General features: G+C 36.2%; 1 protein-coding gene across 1 annotated transcript; it reads left to right on the top strand.

Annotated features, from left to right (window-relative positions):
* Positions 1-1,463: 1,463 nt before the first annotated feature.
* Positions 1,464-22,426, top strand: LOC134659244 (collagen alpha-1(X) chain-like). Its single transcript, XM_063514927.1, has 3 exons — positions 1,464-1,550; positions 7,536-7,595; positions 20,972-22,426. Exons 2-3 carry the CDS (start codon positions 7,568-7,570, stop codon positions 22,249-22,251), a joined length of 1,308 nt encoding a protein of 435 aa, XP_063370997.1. The 5' UTR covers positions 1,464-1,550; positions 7,536-7,567; the 3' UTR covers positions 22,252-22,426.
* Positions 22,427-24,101: the final 1,675 nt, after the last annotated feature.

The following is a 24,101-nucleotide window of genomic DNA, read 5'->3' on the forward strand; positions in this document are numbered from 1 at the left end:
CCAAATAACCATAGTACCACAGATAATCATCGACAGGCGAAGCCCCGAGATGTCATTCATGTGGCTGATTGCAGATGTCCACGGTCCGATAATTCCACAGTCGGATGGCTGCGGTATGCGAGCTTTGGAAGTGAAATTATCAATTATAAAACTAGGAAAGAGTTGAATTGTGTCAGCGTTGATCGAGATGTACTTATCAGACAGATGGATCATTCCAATCGTGGTAAATGCCGCTCCCCCTTAAATGTGGGTGATTGAGTTTTTATTTACTGGTAGAACGCAAAAAAATGTTTAAACATACATACATAAACTTAGTTTTTTAGCGCTTATTTATTGTAAACTGTGTAGGTACATAAAGGTGTTCAATATAAAGGTATCAACAGTTGCTCGTTTCGAGCGTACCATTTATAGCCTTAAAAATAATGAACAACTATATACCTACATAAGAGGGGATTTATCTATTTTTTATGCCCTTTTTTATGATAAATAAAAAAAATATTACTCATCCTTATAAAAGACATCAACGGGATTCAGAAACTTGAAATGTTTAAGGTAAAAAAAGCTTTATCGCAATTGTCGCAATCTGAAGTGTCGGATTAGCCTCTTCCGCTTACACATTAAGGTAAACGGACTAGTGCTGGACATGATAATGCCCAATAGATGCCCTGCTGTCACCTCTATTGACAATGACTTAATTTTAAAGATGACATGTACTGGGACCGCGTCGAGCACCAGTACGTTTACCCTAGTAGGTATATTTTAATAGCTTCGTTCCATAATTAGATGGCAATTGGGTACCTACCTACAATTTATTTTATGATTTCAGTGTATAGGTAGGGTCGCCAACAGATATATCGGTGCGGTCAAGGTGTTCACAAATATTTGAACAAATCCTCTATTATCAGGAATTCAGAACGTTAAAGTGCATGCTCAGATATTTTTGAGCACCTTGGCTGCTCCGATATATTTGATAGCGACTGTACCTCGTAACCACTTCTTAAATCTTCTTAAATCTCGTAATTAAATATGATATGCATGTTTATGTCCTCAACAATAAGAGTTTTTCTGCACTTATGCAATTCAAAGTTCATGAAGGTCTGTTAGTGAGAAAATCTCTATTATAAAATACAAGCCTATGGTACGAACGTAAAAAAAAATTTTCTACGTTTTATACCTCATCGGTGGCAAGAACATGTATTTCGCCTGATAACTAGTAAATCGGTTATCATAGCGCTAATGCTTTTAATGCAGTAGTGTCACACGTGTCCAAACCTTCAAGAGATCCGTACTTCATTCTCGAACCCCTTTGGACCCCTAAAGACCCCCAAGAACTCAAATAAAGGCTTATAAAATCCTCCATCCGTGGAAAGCCTCGTGCCGACACGGCCTGACTCATCAGGCAAAAAGAGGCTTCTAAAACCCTCCCTCGTGGAAGGCCTCGAGCCTTCTAGCGACCCTGTGCGCGCACCCTGCGTTGCCATGGCGACGCGCATATAAGCGTGCGCCGGCGCCGTCCCGCACAGTACGCGACGCTAGCCCGTACGCACACGGTGAGTTTACCGAATTTTTACAAGTGATTTTTGGGGTTCGAGTGGTTTATGTGGATTTTAGTGTTATTCAAATTTTGGTTGTTTAGTTAAATAATCGCTTAAATCGTTAAAGCTGAAAGATGCTAAAACTGAAAGATGGTGAAGGTTTCAGAGGAGTAGAAGTATTTTAAAATGTTGTGTCTTTTGTTTAGTTATAGTGAATTTACTTAAATGTTTACTGGCTGAAAACTTTAAACAATAAATAAGAAGTGACGAGTTTATGTGCTGTCAAAGTAGTTCGTAAAACTTTCAAAAATCTTCAGCCAGTAGCCCAATGATAAGCTCATCAGAAGCTCACATGGATAGAAAATTTAAGTCTGTAACCAATTGTTTATTCTATTGTCACATAGGTACTGAAATTTTCAGACTTAAAAAGTATTCAAAATTTGAGAAACTTTCATAAAGTAGGTATGTTTATCAATTGTAAATGGATTGACCGAACAACCACATACAGGATAAACTTATAAAGTAATCAATTTAAATGTAATTCAACCATTTACAAGAATAAAAAACTTCATATATAAAAATTATGTCTAGTTTACATCCAGGCTTTAGAGATTTTTACGTTTTTATGCAAGTTTTCCTTTTTATACCATTTGTTTTTCCCGGCATCGACACTGAAAAACTATCAGCTTTTGCTCCCATTATTGCATGTTAGGTAAAAAGTACGCTCAATTAGTACAACATACAGATATTATTGACGCCACATGCACTCCGCAGCCTCATCTACAACGACACAACATATCTCGCGAATAATCTCCACTCAATTAAAACGACCGTAACGCTCGTCACACGCCGCGGTAATATATTCTCCTCATTATATCACTTCCCTGGGAACGTCACGGGTTGCCCAAACTTTATAGTGACTGTACTTTTCTTAGACTTATATCGAACGGGATATGAACCGTACAAAAAGGTAATCACGGTTCATATCCCGGTCGATATAATTCTAGTGAAACTTACCGTGAATCATTCAAAACTGAACTTTTCTTTTCTACTCTTTGCTGGTAATTTTAGTTTGCACTAATTTTAGTTGCAATTGTAATTTACAAGTAAAATAAATAAATAAAATGTATTAAGCAGATGTATTTTAGAAACAACAATGTTTTTATTGAAAGAAAAATAGATAAATTTACTACGTTTTTGTTTAAGCTGTGTCTTTTCATTTTCTATTTTTCTTTAAATTAAAAAAGCACAATCGCTTTTTGGAAATTGGAAAGAATCACATTTTTTGTATTATATTGGTAAATTTTGGTTGATACACACTACTTACACACATCCCGTTACAAAATATTTCCATCATGTAAAACAGGAAAAACCACCCTATTACCACAGCCAGGACCAATAAAAATGCGTAATTCTATGAAATTTGTATGTCAGCTAAAGTTCATATTCTTTTAAAATCAGATTTTAGTAAAATAAAATTTATTTTTAAATTTCGTAGGTTTATGTTTTAAATGTTTCACTTCAAGAAGCCATAAAACGAGACCTATACCTATACGGTACCCAAGAACGAACAAAGCATGCAAATACAAAGTATATAATGCTAATGCTTAAGTGCTTGCTTTGTTTTTATAAACAAAAGAAAATTGAATGGCCCTGACGAACGAACTTGACTTATACATATGTATCGTACGGTCAGAACCCCTAGTGTAAATTTTATTTGATAGCGTGACGAGCGTTCGCGTTTGCGTTATGTCTATTTTTGTATGGGATTTTGAACAGCGCGCAATTAATTTAATATCGTTACACTCCATACCATAGTCATATAATTTTAATATAAAAATAGCTAGTGATATAGCCGAGGGATTTGACAAGCAAAATTTTAAACAGAAGTATTTATAAGTATTTGAGATATAAAAGGCAAAAAAACATGACGGCCATAATAGGGATGATGACACATGTTGAATTTTATAACAAAATCTAGTAAAATAGATAGCAAACGAGCAATTTATCACAATAATGTGGATATTAAAATAAAATATTAAAAAATTACAAAAATACAGGACCTGAAAGTTTCAAAATTTAAGTTTTTTTTAAATTGCAAAAACGATAAAAGTAAGGGTACCATTCGATTCCTTACATTTCATGCAATAAAATATTGTATAGCAACTATATGCATAAACGCAATATTTCACCGACAAAAACGCAATTATCTTGTTTTGTCCATACTACAAGATGGGCGATGACGTCACGGCCCTTGGCCGTTTTGTATAGGGCGTTTCGCGAGTGAAGTGCGACCATCGGCCTTTGACTACAATTTCTGACTTTTGTGTTACTTTAATGCAATGGGTCCTATTTATTTATTTATTTAAACTTTATTGCACAAAATATATACAACAATGTACAAATGGCGGACTTAATGCCAAATGGCATTCTCTACCAGTCAACCATAGGGCCAAACAGAGATACCTTCAATTGGTGCAGAGAGAGAAAATATATTGAGTGAGTTAAAAAAAAAGCAAACTATACTTATAAATTACATAAATAAATAAAATATATATAAACTACCACATATTTATAAAATACATACTATAAATATAATAATGATGGATATTATTCGAATTCTTGCTTTAGCAAATGCTTACGTAACATCCGCTTGAAAGAAAACTTACTAGTAGCTTGTCTAATATTTAGAGGGAGTGAATTCCAAAGACGGCTAGCCTGGACGGCGAAAGAATGAGTCATGAAACCAGTACGGTGAGAAGGTATGGCCAGTTTGAGAATGCGGGAGGTACGCAGCTCACATCCTGGGCGCGGAGTGTCGAACACGAATTTACTTTTGAGATATCCTGGAGCACAAGGCTCAAACAGGATCGAAACGGACACAAAGGATCCGGAAGGACCTACGACGACGGATGGAAAGCCAGTTGAGCTGCCGGCGGTAAAAGGAGACATGATCGTATTTACGAAGACCAAATATAAATCTAATGCAGTTATTGAGAAGACGGTCTAGTTTATTAAGCGATTCCTGAGTGACATTAGTGGACATCCTATATAGACATTTGATCCTAAAAACAAACCCGATCGATTGATACCATAAAAAAAAATTAGTCATGTAGCCTATTCCCGTCGCCGCGCCGTATCTTTTGTTTCCTTCTCCATAACATCCTGGTTTTACACCCCCTCTTAATGTGTAATTTCCTTTCAAATAGTCTGATAGGTCGTAATGACGCCTGATACCCCAGTCACGCATCCATTACTGACCCCTGTTGATATGGAAATGCCCGCGGCACTGTCTGCTTAAACGCATCGTTTACATGAATATTTGGCCTAGATCAGCCTGTATGGAAGGTGATTAGTGTTCAATACAACATAATGTTGGTACATCACTGCAAATTACATATAGGTAATCTAGTAGTATTTAACTTTTGTGCCCCTAATGTCGAGTAGGTAGGTGAATGGCGGTGGCTCTAGAAGAGTTTGTGTCATTTTGTTTTTAAAATTCTTCAATAAATGACCAACCTTGATAGGTATCTATATTTCGCAAATCAGGAAAGTCCTAATCGTATATATAGTAAAATTATAAAATACTAGATGTGATGTCTAGCTTGCGATTTCCTTGCGGTTATCTTTTTTTTAAAGCGTTATCGTTTGAAAGCGAGAACTCAATAATTGCTTACCTACTTATCTAATTATTTTATTTTAACATTTTAAACATTGTCCATCGACATCCTGCATTTACTATGTATTTATAAGTAATTATTTGAGATATTCCATAGATCTTTCTTTTCCAAGAGTCGGCCCAAAATTATTGACTTCTATTATTCATAGGTATAGGTACAGCCATCATATCGATATTACTCAAGTTACGAAAATAGCAGTCGTGTTTCATTACTCGTGCCACACACTGAGTGACTGCTCGCGATTAGTCCCGCACGCTCATCGTGTCAAAGATCAGCTACCATCATACCATCTTCCAGCATGTCTCGTGCTCGGGCAGAATAGGCCTTGCTGCGGCAGGCGCTTACACCGTTATGAAAAAAAAAAAACTTTAGAACTACTTCGACGCTTGGCAACGTAAGTGCCTACGACACTAAAAGTCCCTTTTCTTGAGAACGAACCATATGAAGACATTTAAAAGAAGAAGACTATGGGCCCGATTCGGATTTTGAAATAAATATCTATAAGATATCTTTTAGACATCACCAAGATACGATAAGGATATTTTTAGGATCTAACCTGTCAAATTTGACATTTCCGCGATTCTGGAGATACTCTTGAACGATTTCCACAAGATATGACTTAGAGATCCAATTCACATCTAATAGATATCTATCTAACGTAAAAGTGACATTGGTTACCCGAATTGAGCTGCAAAAGAGAATTAGTTGAAATCTAAACTATAACGTAGGGCAAACCTTGGCTTATCGGTGATACTTGGTAATTCGGTGATACTGCGTTATAATCTTACACAGTTCTCACCATGAGGAAATGCGAGCTATAAAATTGTTGGCAGCTGTTAGTTTTGATGCTTGCAATTGGGTTGGCAGCGATTTAATTGCTTACATTTCAGCATTGTAACCTCAGCGTAAGATAACAACGCATCATCACCGAATTACCAAGTATCACCGATAAGCCAAGGTTTGCCCTATCTAGAATGGATCTAGTAAATGTCGTCTCTTGTGAATATCTTGAAGTTCGAATACGGCAGACTGTCAGACTGGGAGCTTTATGTGAATTATGTGGCTTATTGACGTTTTGATTTAAACGGTATAGACCTGGCTTGTATTTGGAAGCAAATCGGGACGCGGTTAATATGAATTGAATGAGTTTCAGTTTAAGAAAGGTAGGTATTTAAAAGTTACTCAAAATTACTAAAGATGGCAATAAAATTCTAAACTTCATATTTCGTTACTTAACGTTAATCAAAAAGAGTACTTAATGTACAATGTTTAAGTCCATTTTAATCTAATCGCATCCACATGCCTAGTTAGTAAATTTCTGCCCTAATAATTTGTATTTGTCGATTCTAAGACCGCCGTGCAATTCAATAAATCCTTTCTTTTCCCGTGTCTTATATGATCACTTTACGAGTAGGTGCATATTTTTAACAGAGAGTCGGTGTCAGCTATAAACATATAATTAGGTATAATTAATGATACCTAGGTACCCTAAACTGAAGTCCTCGCATGACCGCCCGGAGCACCCGTCGCCTGTCCGTTCGTCCATCTGCCCAGACTTTCTCTAATCTAGTTCACATAGTTACATAAAGTGTATGAGAGGATCTGAACGGACTGATTCTCAGAGCCTAATGTATACGATTATAATTACCTAGGGTTATACCGAAATAAAATGAATGGTCTCATAGTGCACAATCGCCTTGTTTTCCAAACGTGTCCTAGTGGTAACATACAATGTCAATACTCAATTAACTTCAACACAGTTCTCATAAGCCTAAAAGGGCGCTAGTGTCGCTACCGCACACTCACACTACTTTTCGTACGATTGTAAGATGTCAAAATCGTGAGATAACCTGCATAGTATAAGTAGACCCAACACTGGGTGAATTTTTCGGCTTGGGATGGTGAAGTGGAAAAAGTTTACCTGAGGGCCTAATAGCCATCTTGACAATCGTATATCGATAAACGCAAAACAAAAAGAAAAAATCTATCGATTGGCGTTTTCTATCAACGATTGTGTTCTTCGCTATCCCCGGGGTGATAAGCTCAATTGTGCTGACGTTATCTATACAAAAGGGACCTTATTGTCGACGGCGCTTACGCCATTACTGACGATGCTCCGATATAAATACAGTGCCGCGCGACGCTGTGCGGCGTAAGCGTCATCGACAATAAGGTCCCTTTTCATAGATAATGCCCCAATTACACACTAACTTTTTTCTCTTGTCGTAGCACAGCAGTCCGTAGCAAACAAAAGATATGCCTTCAATTATTTAGAACCAATATTGAATGTATTTTACTTACCTTCTGAATTTGCTTTCAGGTATAGCTTAAGCTTTGTGAAGCAGCACCAACATGATGCTACGTTTGTCAACTTTTATTGGTAAGTACTTACCTACTTAATTACTCTTACCTAACAAACCCCAATCTGCATAATCAAACTATTAAACTCTCGTTGCGAAAGTTTACCACAATGCCATCTTTAACAAATCTGACAATTGACATTGACAGATTCTTAAAAACCAAGCTACTTAAGTATCTAATGAAAGTGTTCTGCGAGTCTAATTCTATTGTTTAAAGGCATCAACAATAAAACAATAGTAGGCAGTATAAAGTAACTTCAAAAAGAAAAATGTACAAGTAATTATATTTTATTATTATTCGATTTTTTTATAAATTTAATGCATGAGCTCGGAAGACTATCATCCAGACCAAAAAATGTTTTATTTTATAAAGAACCGGGCCGGGAGTAGGTACCTAATAGACTTGATATTTGTCTAAGTTAACCTAAATAATTTACGACCAAGTTTAACAATTTTCTTTAACGTAGTTTGCTTAATCAATCTGAACCAAGGAAATCTTAGTTGACAATTCTCTTAGTTGATTGTAATCATAAATACCAGGTGATTAATCACAAAACTACTGGATCGATATGAAGTCCCACTACAAATTCGTCCCACCGTTCAATGTAAGTTTATAATCAAAGTTGATCAACGTACTGCTTATAATAACTGTATTGTTAAAATAGCGGTATTAATTACAAGATCAGTTTCAATCATGTCAATCAAGCTTCACGCTTGACCAGATTAATCGCGGCCTACAAGTATGTAGTAATGTAGGTACTTAGAGCAACTCCTATGACATACTCAAGCTTTATGTTAACCCATTTTTCAGCTAACTTGTTAAAAATACATAATATATTACATACTTATTGCTAGCTAACACCAAAAACACTAGCATTAGGTACCCGAAAAGTCAAATGTTGCACCAGTAATCAGAATCATCTAACCGACTTAGATAGACAGCGTTTATTACCACTTTTAACATAAATAATAGTTATTATATTACTTTTTGCATTGTATGATTGTGTGCTAGATGAGCATATCCTGGCTAAAATTTTAACAGAGAGATTTGCATAATATATTTTGCATAATTAATCATGTTACTTAATGAGACTAATTAGTGTCGACGCAGATCGTTGATCAAAATAACCGTAACCCTAGACACGCCTATTACTTTCGCATTAGATATAATAAAACCGGACGCTCGCACGGAGGGTTCCGCACCATCAACAAAAAATAGAGCATAAAAATCGTGTTTGTTGTATGGGAGCCCCCCTTAAATATTTATTTTATTTTTAGTATTTGTTGTTATAGCGGCAACAGAGATACCTACATCATTTCTGAAAATGTCAACTGTCTAGCTATCGCGGTTCATGAGATACAGCCTGGTGACAGACGGACGGACGGACGGACGGACGGACGGACGGACGGACGGACAGCGAAGTCTTAGTAATAGGGTCCCATTTTTTACCCTTTGGGTACGGAACCCTAAAAAGCACATTAAATACTATCTATCTTATTGTTTGTTTCACCGACTTAATCGCAATTTTATAGTTATAAAAGCTAAGCGCAACTCTTAGTAATGTTTCTGCGTGGCCTCTAATTTTTATGACTATTTCATTTTGTCAAATGTTATCGCGACATTATACTACAATACTATGTTACAATACATTACAATGTCATTATTACTCGTGAGACATTTTTTATAGGTATGATTTGTAATCATTTTATTACTCTTCTTAATAACATACTGCTGGCTGGCTCACTAGTTAATCACAATATTTGACATAATTAGCAATATAAGACAATCATAACTGATTATACTTGCAGGTTAATTAGGTATATCCTAGGTTAAACGAAATGGTTGTGAACCTAATGTCCACAGTCTACACCACAATAAAAAAATTGAATAAGTTACAATTTTAACTGGTTATAAATAGTACCTATACTTACTAAGAAAGGTTTATTTAAAATTATTTCCTATCGTTCCTGTGCCCAACTTTTATTAGAGAAAAGTAAATAAAATGAATTGATTTCCTTATGGTCCGAACATGCGAGGATGGGAAAGCAATATCAATTATGTGAGCACACGAATCATGTCAATAATCTTGTCTAGATTACCCGTAATGACAGGGTCAAAGTGCGACAGCACAGTGACTTACGCATGACACGTGACTGTTGCATTCTCCACCTTGAAATAAGAAGAGCTAAACATTCAATTATTGTTTTAAATAAAATTATGTAGACGGAAAGGGGATGACGTCACGTGACCGCTTCTCTATACAAACGTGGTCCCCACTTTCCACTTTGGACATTATAGAAATAATTTTACGCAATTTGATGTTAATTAACCACAGCTATGCCCCTTCGTTTGTTTTTTTCCGATTTTTTAATTATTATTATATCCTTTATTCATCATCCTTCTTAGGCTAGGGTTTTTATAATATGAATATAAAAGTAAAATATAAAAACACTTACAAAAACAATACAAAATACATATAAACACATTATATTATTATTACCTACATGAGTTAGGATCAATTAACACTTGATAAGAGTATGGAATTGATTTTTCATTCCTAACTTTTAAGAAAAATTAAAAAATAGTTTGTATGGAGAATCGGTCCACTATCGTCTTCATAAAGCTCAGTGAAGGAGGTATTCAGTGCCTACCTTGTGTTACACGTTACATAAAAAATCTAAATATATCTAAGCAACAACATAGATTCGTAATGCAATGCATGACGTATAATCCCGTCCGAATGAAGTAATTTGACAGTTTAATGCCGTGGGTGTGTATTCTCAGAACTGTCGCTTTCTCAAACCAATTATGAGACACGTCGATAAAGTGCTAAGCAATACTTTTTAATTAAATGCATCTTTTTGTTAGAAAACCATTTGCTGGGACGATTTATCTTGATTACAATGTGAAAATTTTACACGTAATTTGATTAATTATTATGGGAGAACAGAACTAAATAAATATTCTGAAGTTATACAGGAAAGAACTTATGCCCTGCACTATGTATTGTATATTTTCTGACCAAGAATGATACCTCTAACGAGGATCCCCACTTTCCCATAATCACTACATAGTATAAAACAAAGTCGCTTCCCGCCGTCTGTCTGTCTGTCTGTATGCTTAGATCTTTAAAACTACGCAACGGATTTTGATGCGGTTTTTTTAAATAGATAGTGTGATTCCAGGGGAAGGTTTATGTATAATTTGTTAACCCGTGCGAAGCTGGGGCGGGTCGCTAGTAATTAATACAATATAAGTCTTGCAAGTGTGCAAACGCGGCAGAGTTGGTTTTTCTGTACCTACGAGTAAGTTCTTGAGCGTTTACTTTTGTTACAGGAAAACAATAGGTTGAAGTTAAACTTTCAATAAGTACAGCGGGATGCGTAAAATAGGTAGCGTAGATCGGTAGCGTGCGGCTTATGTCTGAAATAAATTGATTGAAATTTATTGTAAAAAAAAATGAAAACTAGACTGTGTTTCGAATAAGTTAAATTGACACGTTGACGTCAAACGTTCTATGCGGTTTCTCAAAAGACAACTTCTTTTCAGCAAGGCAATTCTATTGGTACCTACATATAGAAAGACAGTAGTTTTATATTACACATCTTGCCTACCGTATGGAATCTGGCCTACAGCCTGCGGGCCGCACATCACCATCGTTACGATTACCAACATTCTCCTGTAACTCGCAATGCCGCCGCCTAAACACAAAAAGGCTTATATCACTAGAAGACGTGTACCTACTCACAAAACATTCTTATTTTACCATTTGTAGGTAGATCTTATGTAATTGCTATAAGGTTCACAAATTGTTCACGAATGAACAGTGGTATGGGAATAAGACTTTGTGAAGTTCGTCGTAGGAGAGGCATTTGTGGAAAATTCACCGAGTTTGTTTCATCTTTACAATAAATGCATAATTCCTTGAGACACCATGTATGATCCACGCTTAGTAACTCCACCCATAAATCAGATCACAAATTATAAACATAAACGCACTTGTAAACTTCCGTTACCTACGTATAGCTACAGCTACGCACTTTAAAATACAACGCTAAACATTATCTTGAATCTATAGATGCTCGCTAGAAGTTTAAAACAAATAAGTAGGTATATGTACCATTCTTCATATAATCAACGGCTCATTGCTTCGACAATGCAGCATTTTAGGTTAAGTATTCGTACTAGAAGATTACGGTATTGGAGTTATGTGCTTAAAGCCGGTTGCGCCGTCTGTTATCTTACTTATCTTAAACATCAATACATTTAATTTACTCTAAGCATTTATGTAATATAAGTACATTAGTATAATATATCGCAAAATTATTATACATAATATTCCTACTTCTATAATTATGTCAAATTCTGCTAATGATATAATTAACATCACTGACCCCGATAATGTCGCGAAATTATCGGGGTCAGTGATGTTAACTATATCATTGAGAAACAATGCTGTAACTAAAATCAATTAGCCACTTCTAGTTTGACTAAAGCTGAACAATGCATGCGTGTAATTTATCTTATTAGGTATCGTTTTAATGTTCTATTTTAGATAAGCGCTATATGTTTAATAGGATTTGCCTGACTCCCATAATAAATACGATCTAGGCTAATAGAACTGAGTAATTTTATAGGCACAACGAAAAAATACTTTTTCTCATACTTGTAACCCGTTATAATACCGATATTAGGTAGTAGTTTTAGGTAAACCAATATGAATTCGAGATCCGGAATTACTAGGTGTACCTATATATATAATGGAGGGTCACACTCATACCTACTAGTTTTCCTAAGTCTTCTCCGCACGATGGGAATTATAGCCACAAAACACTACGTCAATATTATTAACCCGTAGTGCAACGGTTGCGACCGCTGCGTCTCATTGCTGATTATATACGAGCGGCGTGCGATGGGTAATCCGAAGCTGATTAATGAATATAGTTTTGCGACTTCAATAAGCAACGATCTCTGGTAAGCGTGCAACGCATCTTGGCAACGCTTCCTGAAAATTACGAAAGATGTATGATTTCAGAAAAATTAATTGACTGAAGGCGAAAAACGATGAATTAAATCAGTCCCTCTGAAAATCTAGCACCCAATTCATCAAACACAAAATAAACATTGAAAAAAAAAATAAAAAAAAATCGTTTATTCAGATGAACTAAACCCTAACATACATATTTTTTTCTTCTACCAAACTGCAGAACACAATCCCAGAATTTTCAAATAAAAACATACAAACCTAATCAATAAATGGGGTAATTTTATGGATTCTGATTCTCAAACGTTCATTATCCTCTGTCATCAGCAATTTGCGATTCTGAATGAAATCGATTCAAAGTACCATTTTTGTTTCCAAGCCATATCATGTTAATATAACGGAGCCCTTACAATTTTTTTCCGCTAAAAATTTACAAATGCCAAAGACTTTTCCTTCTGATTGATGATATATTTTCTCTAAAGGAATTTAATCAGTGAGTGATGTCAAATTTAACCCGACTTCGGTTACATATGGGTATCGCATGACATAGTTTCCATTAAGATTCCGACATCCAAAGTTTTCCACCTCATCTGTCGTAGATTAATTGAAGTCCATATAGGTTTACGGAAGAGCATAAATTATATGACCTATGTGTAACTTTTGGTTCATATAACTACCTTTCTTTATATCTTATTCAAGCAGATAGCTATAAAGCTAAAGTGTGATAGTTGTGTAAGCAAATTAAAATTACAATTATTTATTTGGCAATCTTAAGTGCAAAATCCTACACGTAATAAGGTACTTGCGCCAAGGAAGACCCGGTTCTTAAGCTTGTCTAAAATGTTATATTTTTATATAACAGGGAATGGGTTCAAATTTTGAGTCCATGTTCGCTAGTACCATAGACAAAACTGCAAGTGCAATTAAACCTTCTTTGGTGCAGGTACCTTAATACATTTAGTTAATATTTAGGTACCTACTTAAAGTATACTTAATGAGGTACTTTTGGGTTTCAAGTTTAGTACTTTTAACATAAACGGTACGACAGTTATCTCAAAATGTCAGAACAGTCCCAATAATTCGTTTTAACTTGATTGTTTTAAAGGTCACCGAACAATGTCCAGTTTGTCATTAGGGCCAATTTGGAGTTTAGGAACGGATAGAACCATTAAGAATACATTTAGACTTTTGGATCGTGAATTCGATTATTATCAGCAATGGGAAATAATACCTACTTCTGTGTATTTTGTAAACGATAGCATCAGTGACATCTGGGTTAAGCTTTGCGCGTTTATCCTCATCAGGTACAACATTATGTTGAATTGAATTATTTTTAACAATTGGTCTTTTTAGTTACACAGGTTGTGTAGAATTGTACAATAGTCTAAGTACTGGTAAAGGAAGTAAGCCCTTCATTAAAATTAGCAACGCCTTATTATAAAATCTTATTCATAGATTATGGCGGGATACCTATTATTATTTAAAATAATTAACAACATTTCCGTCATTATAACCTTCAGAGACAGGAACACAGATAAGACATCCTCTAGACTGAGCATAGTAACGCTACACCCTCTGCCACTACATACGGTAGTTTAGTTTTACTCCATCTTCGAGTCAAAGTGTCAGAATCCCGTGTCGTGATTGGTCCGTGTCTTTGAACGGACCAATCACGACACGGGATTCGCTCACCTCGTCCCCCCGCACCCCCGTATTTTTGGCAGCATCGGTTTCATGAAATAATTGCTCTAAACTCCGTCTAGGAAGTACACCGGTCTAAGACAGACGTCCGAGTGCGTGACACTATCCCAGTACCTATATGTCATCTTTAAACCAAGTCATTGTCAATAGAGGTGTTATCTATTAGGCATTAATAGCATATCGATCATTAGGTTTACCTTACCATCCTATTGATCTGCTAGGTTTTCCCGTGTGTATCGGTTCCGTTTGCAATATTCGCTAATAATGTTTGTTGTTATTCTACTAAATCATAAAGCTAAACATTTAATCACCCAATTATGTACAATTCCGCACAATTTACAAGCAGGCTTCATCCTCGTGACCAATTTGAGCAGCAACAAATAACATGATGTTCTGCACTTCTGCATTGCCGAGTTTCATAATTTGTACTGCACCTACTGCACATGATCAGTCCCCATGCGTACAGCCAACTTGTGGTTTGGATATTGTAATGGAACCTTGCAGTTCCTAATTAAGTATTTAAGGAACGTATGCATGCAGTATTCTTAATGTTTCGACTTAATCCAATTTTTAAAGATAAAAAATACGGTTGAGAATTTTCGAAAGTCTGTATTAACGCCACCTTATCGCATTGTGGATAGGAGTCAAAGTTGACCTACTGCACATGATCAGTCCCCATGCGTACAGCCAACTTGTGGTTTGGATATTGTAATGGAACCTTGCAGTTCCTAATTAAGTGTTTAAGGAACGTATGCATGCAGTATTATTCTTAATGTTTCGACTTAATCCAATTTTTAAAGATAAAATATACGGTTGAGAATTTTCGAAAGTCTGTATTAACGCCACCTTATCGCATTGTGGATAGGAGTCAAAGTTACGGTTTTATACATTTATGTTTTTAATTCCTTCTTTTTTATGTAGTGTATCCCAAGAACACTGTACGCGCGGTGTATGTACCTATAGTCTGACAAAAAAAGAGTAGAAATTAAAAAGTGGCAAAACTGTAGTGTCGGTTCGTTTTCCTTAGATTGATTTGAAAGGAACAACACGACAGTATTGCCACTTAATTTCTACTCTTTTTTGCCGGACTGTAGCTATTGGTTGAAAGGAAATATTGTATCTCTGATATACCTATATAGTAGATAATCATAGAGATAGAGGCATGTTATACCTAATTAAAACGCATAGGTATATTACGTGAAACTCATCACACATATTCCCAGCCCTATCGCATTTCCCGTTGCACAGCATTTACAAAATCTAACTTACACAACAATGACATAAAGTGTAGCGGCGGAACATCTTCGCACGTTATCAAGGTACGACTACAAACGAACCCTGCTGCTCCCAACCGCAGCTACCAATTAAAACTGATCTTTATATCCTGATGAATAGAGATGTAGAAAATCAGGTCTGGTTAGGTGCCAACTGCAAAATTAAGCTTGCGGTGTTTGAAGTCTAGCTTCCTAGTTTCGTTGTACTATTTCGTGACGATTCAGCACGAAACGCCTTCAGCGTGATAATTTAAAATGGTGTATGTTTATTTCATTCCGAATATACTTAAGCCTTTCATTATATACGCGGTTTTTGCGTGGTGGCGGTTTTTGGTTTGTTTTTAACGTGTAACGTTTCCCCATACTATCTAAAATAGATAAACTGAGTTTTCCTTTAACACACCTTTCAAATATTTCTCGATGTCACGATGCCAAGTCTTGCGAAATTATCTAAAACCTAATGAATAGTTATTAGGTTACAAGTAGGTAACGTACTACTATTACAGGTATCATCCTTCACAAGATCTACTCCAATGATTCAAGTCATCTTATTAATTTTAATGATTTTACAAACCGGCATTCTAGGCGTTAAGAAACTAAATAACATATCTCCTGTGCCCTGAGCTAGAATCATTACACTTTGCCAAACCAAAACCACCTTTAAATCTCCCAGATAGAAACCATACAAGTTGTTAAAGATTCACGCTTAAGTTATATTTCGTCACCGGTAAGATTGTAAGAAATCGGTGAAAATCACTACCTTAGCACGTTCGTCGAATGATCTTAATATTGCATTGGTACCTTTAGATAATTGACTATCTCGATATCGATCATTATATTCCTCAACTCATCCCCGTGTTGTATGAGTTGTATGGGTGTTCAAAATGATGTTCAGTCTGGCTTTGACCTCGACCCGATGTGCGAATTATGTGGACTATAACAGTGAAAAACAATGGCAAAACGACCAATGATGACCCTTTCACAATGGTGAGATAGTAAAATAATTAATGATACGCTTACGCAAAAATGAGTACATGGTTAGTGGTTTAATTGTTCAAAATGATATAAACAACGGAGGCGTGAATTGCAAACAATACCTAGTATATACTTACTTGAACAACAAAACATTTTTATAGCAATTAAATATTGTTGAAGAACAGTGCAATATTTAATCGCCACTTGATAGTTTTCTGATTTTATGAAGGATTTAGACATTCTAATTCGTCGTTCTTTATACCCATGGCGTCCTTTGTTTTCATTAGTGCAGTTTTCACCTGCTATTTATTCAAAATCTCATATCTATAAAACTTCTGACGTGATAATTTACATTTTAATGACAAGTTACAGATTATTTTATTATATACCTGCAATGAAGGAAGAGACCCTTAGAGAATTATTGTAATAAGTACCTAACGCACTTAGTGGCTTGCGGTAATGAAGATCTGTGTAAGACACGCGAGGAGGTCAATTTGACAAATTGTTCCTCACCAAGGGCATGTCAAAACCGTTCAAGACTCATTCGTCTCAAATATTATAATAATTACGGCATGAATGTGCTGCGAGTGTATGATCAAACACATCAAAGTTAATAAAAAATAAAAATTGCAAAAAACATCATGATAACGATGTAATATTTTTTTGAATAGAAATGTGAGGTTGCCAAACTGTGTCAATTCATTCATGGACGGACTTTAGCTGGCTTCAGCGGTTTTGAATGAATTCGCGTAGTGTTTTCTCATTATTGTAATATTACACAACTACCAATGTTAAATAAAAGAGCGCGGCCATTAGCAGAGCAGATCGCTCCCAGCTTCGCATACTACCAAAATCCCCTCTAACCGCACTCAGCACGGACTCTATTATTATTTTTGGTCAGTTTTGAATAAACCGTAGTAATTTACCATTATCGCGACATTGCACAACCGCCAATGTCAAGTTTCCCAAGCTGGGAACGAGGCAATCAACGATCGCTCCCAGCTTCGAGCTCGCAAATTGCTGTCACGTGACGTGAGGCCGATCCGAATTGTAAACTAAACACCGTTTATCTGCCTGCGTCTAATATTGCATGTTACTACAATTCGGCAGGTGACCCTAACTGCAAAGCTCCTGAATTCAAATTACGGTACGGGTATATCGCGTATACCTATTATGTAATTATGTAAGTAAATACGAGTAAGTGTATCTTCACCTAATTCCCATAGTTAGTATTAGTTTCAAGTTCAAGTTTCTTTATTTGGCCAAGTAACAAAAGAACGTTACATCTGGCAAAGAGAATTTCCCTTGTCTCTGCATCTGGCAAGTCAAATACAGGTCATTGCTAAAAACTAATCATGCAATGTCTTAATAGGTAGTTAAAATTATATAAATCGAAATATTTTATTAACATGTAAAATTATTAAATAAGTTAATATCCTATAATATAGTAGGTATTATTATTCTGAGAATTATTTTATATAAGAAAATCATTATTTTTTATTCTATCTGTATTTACAGATTTAATGTATTTTCATTAAGTGAGTAAAATGGGTTGCACTGAAAGAAACGTTTAAGTTTACTTTATTAATTAATTGATTATAACTTTCATTTAATAGTTGTAGGTCTTGTAGGTTGTAGGCGCTGCATTACAAAGTGCGCGACAAAAATAATATGACTTTGCACGCACCTCAAACAAAGGCCAAGAGTAATCGCAACTTGAACGCAATTCCACTGAATAAAGTTCTTTACACGCACCATAATGAGTGTTGCTTCACTGAAAACTGTTTCATTTGCGCACACGAAACTACCATCGTCTGATCCTATCAGTTAATAGAGTCATTTGCTAGATAAAGAACTTACCCAATTTTGTTTTGGCCAAAATAGGCTGTGTACGAATAGGTACCTACGACGTGTAAATTAGCTAGTTATCTACCTGCTTACAATAAAGAATGAACCTAGAAATTATCTAACTTAGATCTAATTTAAGATTCAAAGGGGCATCACGATAAACGATACGTACCTATACCTATTTGGTAACGTAGGTAAATGCCCGAATAAGTGCCCGCCATCGGCATTTCTTAATTTGGACAGCTCCAACTAGGTAAATGCAAATTTTCATAAACGCCTCTTTACGAAATCTAGGTCAGAGGATTGGTGGGAATCAAAACTATAGCGCCTTTTATTTTTCGTAATTTATTGTTACTTTTTGAATTAGCATAACAGTATTCAAGGGCAAAAACTTAATAACTAAAGTCACACACTAGCAGTACTTTAATTATTTCCAATTAGGTTTCATAATTAAGTGCATCAAAATACCAATTCATAAAGAATCAAACGGCAAAAGTACTATTTTTTTTCGACAATAGTCCTTAAGTGATATTGCATTGGACTGATAATTGAATGCGGCAATTTGGGGCTTATCAGGCTGTATCGTTAGTACAATTAATGATGAGCTGGTTCCCCGCAGCTTCGCCAATTTCCCGACATTTGCGAAACAGTCTCACGCGATGCCATCTCCTTCATTCTATTGTCCAGACAACACTTAGCAACAAAGCGATATTCAACTCTATGTTTAATACTTTATGGTTGATTATCATAAAATCTCTACATTTAGATACACTGCGGTGTTATTGTCCAAGATTAGGTGGCAAAGGAATTTGAATTTTATACTAAGGCGGTTTTGATTGAATATTGTTTGTCTGCTGGTGAAGTACACGTGCTTGTCGAGGTCGGTGGTGTGGTGTAAAAATCATGCGTCTGAGAAACAATCTCGCTTGGATTAGAGTTAGACATAGGTGGCAGAGACGTATTTAACGGAGGTACCTAGTTAGGTACCTCTGTATTCCTAAAATACTTAATTTCATTCTCTAAGATTATTTTCCGAAAAGTACCTAAGTACCTACAATTAGTGTTTACTAGCGACCCGCCCCGGCTTCGCACGGGTTTACAAATTATACACAAACCTTCCTCAAGAATCACTCTACCTATAGGTGAAAACCGCATGAAAACTGTTCAGTCGTTTTTGAGATTATCGCGAACATACAAACAGACAGATGCGGCTGGTAACTTTGTTTTATAAGGCGTAGTAATGACATGCATCAAATCTATAATTCAACCTATCCGTGCAGCATCACGATTGCCAAAAACCTATCAACATACATAGGTATTACGATTAAGCCTATAAGAACATGAGATGAGACCCATCGTTGATCGTGAAAAGTCACTAAAATACACATTTTGAGATTATTCAAGGCTGATCTTCATGTATTATGAATAAATTACAATTAAGGTACTTAGTAAAACAATAAATAGTAACTGAAGACCCTTAATCAGAATAAAACAGTGAGTTCAGGTAATAAGCCCAATCTGCCCAATTGTCAACTTTTTAATATTTGTACTTCATAATAAAGTTCGATGATACCTAATAATTTAATATTAACTCTATGTTGGTCAGATTAAAATACAGAACTGAGTGATTATGATCTTACTGATAATTATCCAAAGAGAGGCCTGAAGATCTTAACCGTAATACCTACATAACGTATTATCATATAATTTTAATTTACTCATGCTTTAATGGTAAAAGATACGGGCCATTTAAATACTATTACAGCCAATATACGAGCGGAAGCAATTAAACAACTATATTAGACAAATATGCAGACGATCTTATTGTTACATTAAGCACAATGGCCATATTAAAGTTAAGGTATTGGCAAAAACGTGCGATCCCGAAATGCATTGTAAGGCGACGACTAATTCGTGGGAGATTATGGCAATAGTTTAATTTTAATTGTGCGGGTACTGGGTACCAAACCGTTTAACATTAATATTTTTAGATCAAGGATTTGCTTAAAAATGTTAATGAGCTACATGTTGAGATAATAATGTAGTGTTGTAGTGTTCTTAATGAAGTACATATGTTTTACGCGCTCAAGGGCTTTATCAAAACGTAGTGATTTTTATATGTGTACACTAAATTTAATGAATACATAGATCTTTGGTAAATAATTAATATACAAGTCATTTCAATTCATTGCAAATACCTACAACGAAGTAGGTTTTTTTTTATAATTGCAATGAAGCCTTTATAGGTAGAATATTTCGACCTTATATGTGATGATTATCTGCAAAACATCAAGTGTTAATTATTTATTCTTCAAGTGTTTATACAATCTCAACAATCATATAATGTACATAAATATATTATGCACAGTAATACCCAATTCAGTCTTTTATATATGTGTATATCTAACGCGTATAATTTTCTAAGATTACCATCTCGTGACTTTGTACATGACCCTATACATTCTTAAATAACATTAAGTATTACATTGTCTCCTGCCAGATGGAAAGATTTGCTTTATCTCCCGACAAAACGTGTCTTTTTACCGGCCTATTGAACCTAGACTGTGAATTGAATGAACCTATTGTGCTTAAATCTATTTTTTCTTGTTCCAGCGTTACTGGCTGTTACATTGGCCCAAACCGGCTACGAATACAACAAACCGAACCAACCGTTTGGACCGGGCACTACGCCGAACCGACCCGGTTTCCCTGGAACCGGTGGGACCTCTGGCGGCTACCCCAGCTCTCCGACTGCACCATCTTCCCCCAGCGGACCTCAGCGTGACGAGTACCCCAGCACTGCAGGCGGGTCTACCCCGGGCTTCCCTTCTGGATCTCCTAGCTACCCTTCTGGCCCTAATCAAGGCTTTCCAGGCTCTAGCCAACAACCAGGACAACCTGGACAGTCCAGACCGCAAGGTGGAGCCGGATTTCAGCCTACTTTCCCATCTGGGCCACAGAACGTTCCGGGGCAGCCCGGCGCGGGACCCTCTGGAACCGGTTTCGGCTCTGACACTGGCGTCTATGAGGGTGGAGACTACTCTGCTATCCCCGGCGAACCAGACAGGGACTACCCCATCCTTACCGAGATCCCTCAGACGTCCTTCAGATGCGATGCTCAGGCTTATCCGGGGTACTACGCCGATGTCGAGGCCCGCTGCCAAGTCTTCCACGTGTGCGCCAACAACAGAACCTATGATTTCCTCTGCCCCAACGGAACCATCTTCTCCCAGCAAGTCTTCGTCTGCGTTTGGTGGAATCAGTTCGACTGCAACTCTGCCCCTGGTCTATACGAGTTGAACGCAAATCTCTACCAAGAATCCCCAAGACCCGGTTCTGCTCAACAAGACTACACTCTGCAAGGTCCCTCAGCTTCCTACCCTGGTAGCATTGGTCCTCAAGGTCCTTCCTCTTCTTACCCTGGCGGCAACGCTCAGCAAGGTCCTTCGTCATCTTATCCAGGTAGCAATACCCCTCAAGGTCCTTCATCTTCTTATCCCGGCGGCAACGCTCCTCAAGGCACACCATCCTACCCTGGCAACACTCCCCAAAGGCCTTCCTCATCCTTTCCCGGTACCCCGCAAGGGCCTTCGCCGACGTACCCTGGTAGTTCAGGACCACAAGGTCCTTCGTCCTCTTATCCCGGGAGCGCGGGTCCATCTTCTGGTTTCCCAGGCTCTAGCAGTCCGCAGGGACCCACGTCATCCTACCCAGGATCGCAAACTGCGTCGGGTTACCCTGGCTCTTCTACTGGAACCTTCCAAGGGTATCCCTCGGGGGCACCTACCGGTCCGAGCTTCCCCACCGGTGGAAACACCGGCAGACCACAGAGTCCCTCCAACGACAACTACCCAAAACCACCCAACAGAGAGTACCTGCCACCTAGAAATTGAGCCATCCCGATCTATTGGTAACACAATGTACCTATCTAGATAGAAAGACTTGGAGCTGTTAAGTTACTTTTAACTGTAGTCGCGTTGTGAAAACTACGTAAGTAGTAGTTGCCATAATGTTGTATTTTTGTAGCCAGCCAGTATTCTGAAGATTAACGTCATTGACACACACCTACGTAGAGTGATTTGTAGGAAGAATATTTTAGCTACTTTGGACATCAAGACTAAGTGTTATTATTAAGTACTACGCTTAGTACTTAATAGTATTAGGTACTTAGTTATTACCTACTCCTAGATATATATAATTTTTCTGATGTCATGTATTGGGTAAATGTGTCAGGGCATTAAGTTAGACAAACGATAAAGTTGGTGCTGCCTAATGTTTTAGCTTAAGATTAGTATAAGAACCTATAGGTATAATAAGTATTATAATTATATAAGTTTGTTTTCCACCAAAATTCTTCCTCTTTTAGTTTTCTTTGTGTACTAAACTAACAACTTTCTAGATATTTCTTATTGACTCTTTGTTTTTATTAAATAAAATTATAGTTACCAAACGGTGCAACCTTCGGTGCCTTAACTAAAGTTACCAAATCTAGTGTTCGTAAATATAAGATAATCATTAGGTAATCTTTATAAAATATACCCGACATTTAAAGTAATATGAACACTCTTTTTAATAAGAGTATAAATTGTTCAGACTTGAAATTTTGTGTCTATAAGGTATAATTTTCTAAGCATTTATTGATTTTTTTATCACAATGCTTTTACACCCCGGAATAGGTAACTACCTATTTTTTTTAAAGGAAATTATGAAAATGTGTCTAAATATAAGTAAAAACCAAGCAAACTTAGAACAAACCTCGCCGGGGTCAGCAAAATCACATACATAACCTAATTATTACTAGATCTATTTAGTATGAAATAATGTATCTTGTACCGATATCATTTTGTTCTAATTACATATCAGAAATACAATAAAATATTATAAGAGCAATTAATGTTTTTTTTTTTCAGTTTTTTTCAAACCTTATATATAGGTTTAAAGAACTTTATTTCTCAAAGAAATTTACATTTCGCTTAATGAGAAAAATTACATAAAATACAAGTATTTATCTTAAATTACAAGAGCATCAAAAGAGCAGTTTACATTAGTAGGTACTCACTATTTTATCTATAAAATAAAAACTAATATTAAATACATATTATAACTATGTATTAACTATTAACTAATAGTAACTAAGGTAATCATTCCTATAATGATGTTTAAGTGGGTATTTTGCAAAACGTAAAAGTTAACTTAGATGTAACGTAAAAGTAAAATATTTAGATGACCACTGTTGCTAATCACGTTGGTGTAAATGTTATGGTGTGTTAATTTCAACCTTATAAACTAAGCGTTAAAATTTACAATCCTAAAAAAAATGCAGTTGACTGCATGAGCTTATCGCCCATTCCTTGTTGTCAAGTCGCAAACTCCCAGGGCCGGACTTAGATATTAGAAATTACGTGTTGATGCAATTTCCGTTTGTATAAACTAAAGCTTTTGCATTCTTTAATACATTTTGGCAGTTTGTTATAGAGTTGTGCCCCTTCGAAACTTATATTCTTTTTACCGCTTTTAGTTCGTGCTGATTTAATACAGAGATCGTTAGCATTACGTAACGGCCTGTTTCCTTGTTCAGATTTAGTTTTAAATGTTATTTCAGAGTGAATATTTTTATCTATTATTTTCCTTATTAGTATGCACGTATTATTATAGTAAAGCTGGTTTATATTCATTATCTTAGTTTCCGAATAGATTATGGAAGTAGAAGTCAAACGATCATAGTTAAAGAGTGTTTTTATTA

The sequence above is a fragment of the Cydia amplana genome, chromosome 1 (genome assembly GCF_948474715.1).
Source record: "Cydia amplana chromosome 1, ilCydAmpl1.1, whole genome shotgun sequence".
NCBI lineage: Eukaryota > Metazoa > Arthropoda > Insecta > Lepidoptera > Tortricidae > Cydia > Cydia amplana.

What these genes read in the sequence shown, in the direction of transcription:
- LOC134659244 (XM_063514927.1), top strand. Translation starts at nt 7,568, where the DNA reads ATGATGCTACGTTTGTCAACTTTTATTG. An exon ending in ACGTTTGTCAACTTTTATTG is followed by an intron (nt 7,596 to 20,971) that starts GTAAGTACTTAC and finishes TTCTTGTTCCAG; the next exon opens with CGTTACTGGCTGTTACATTG.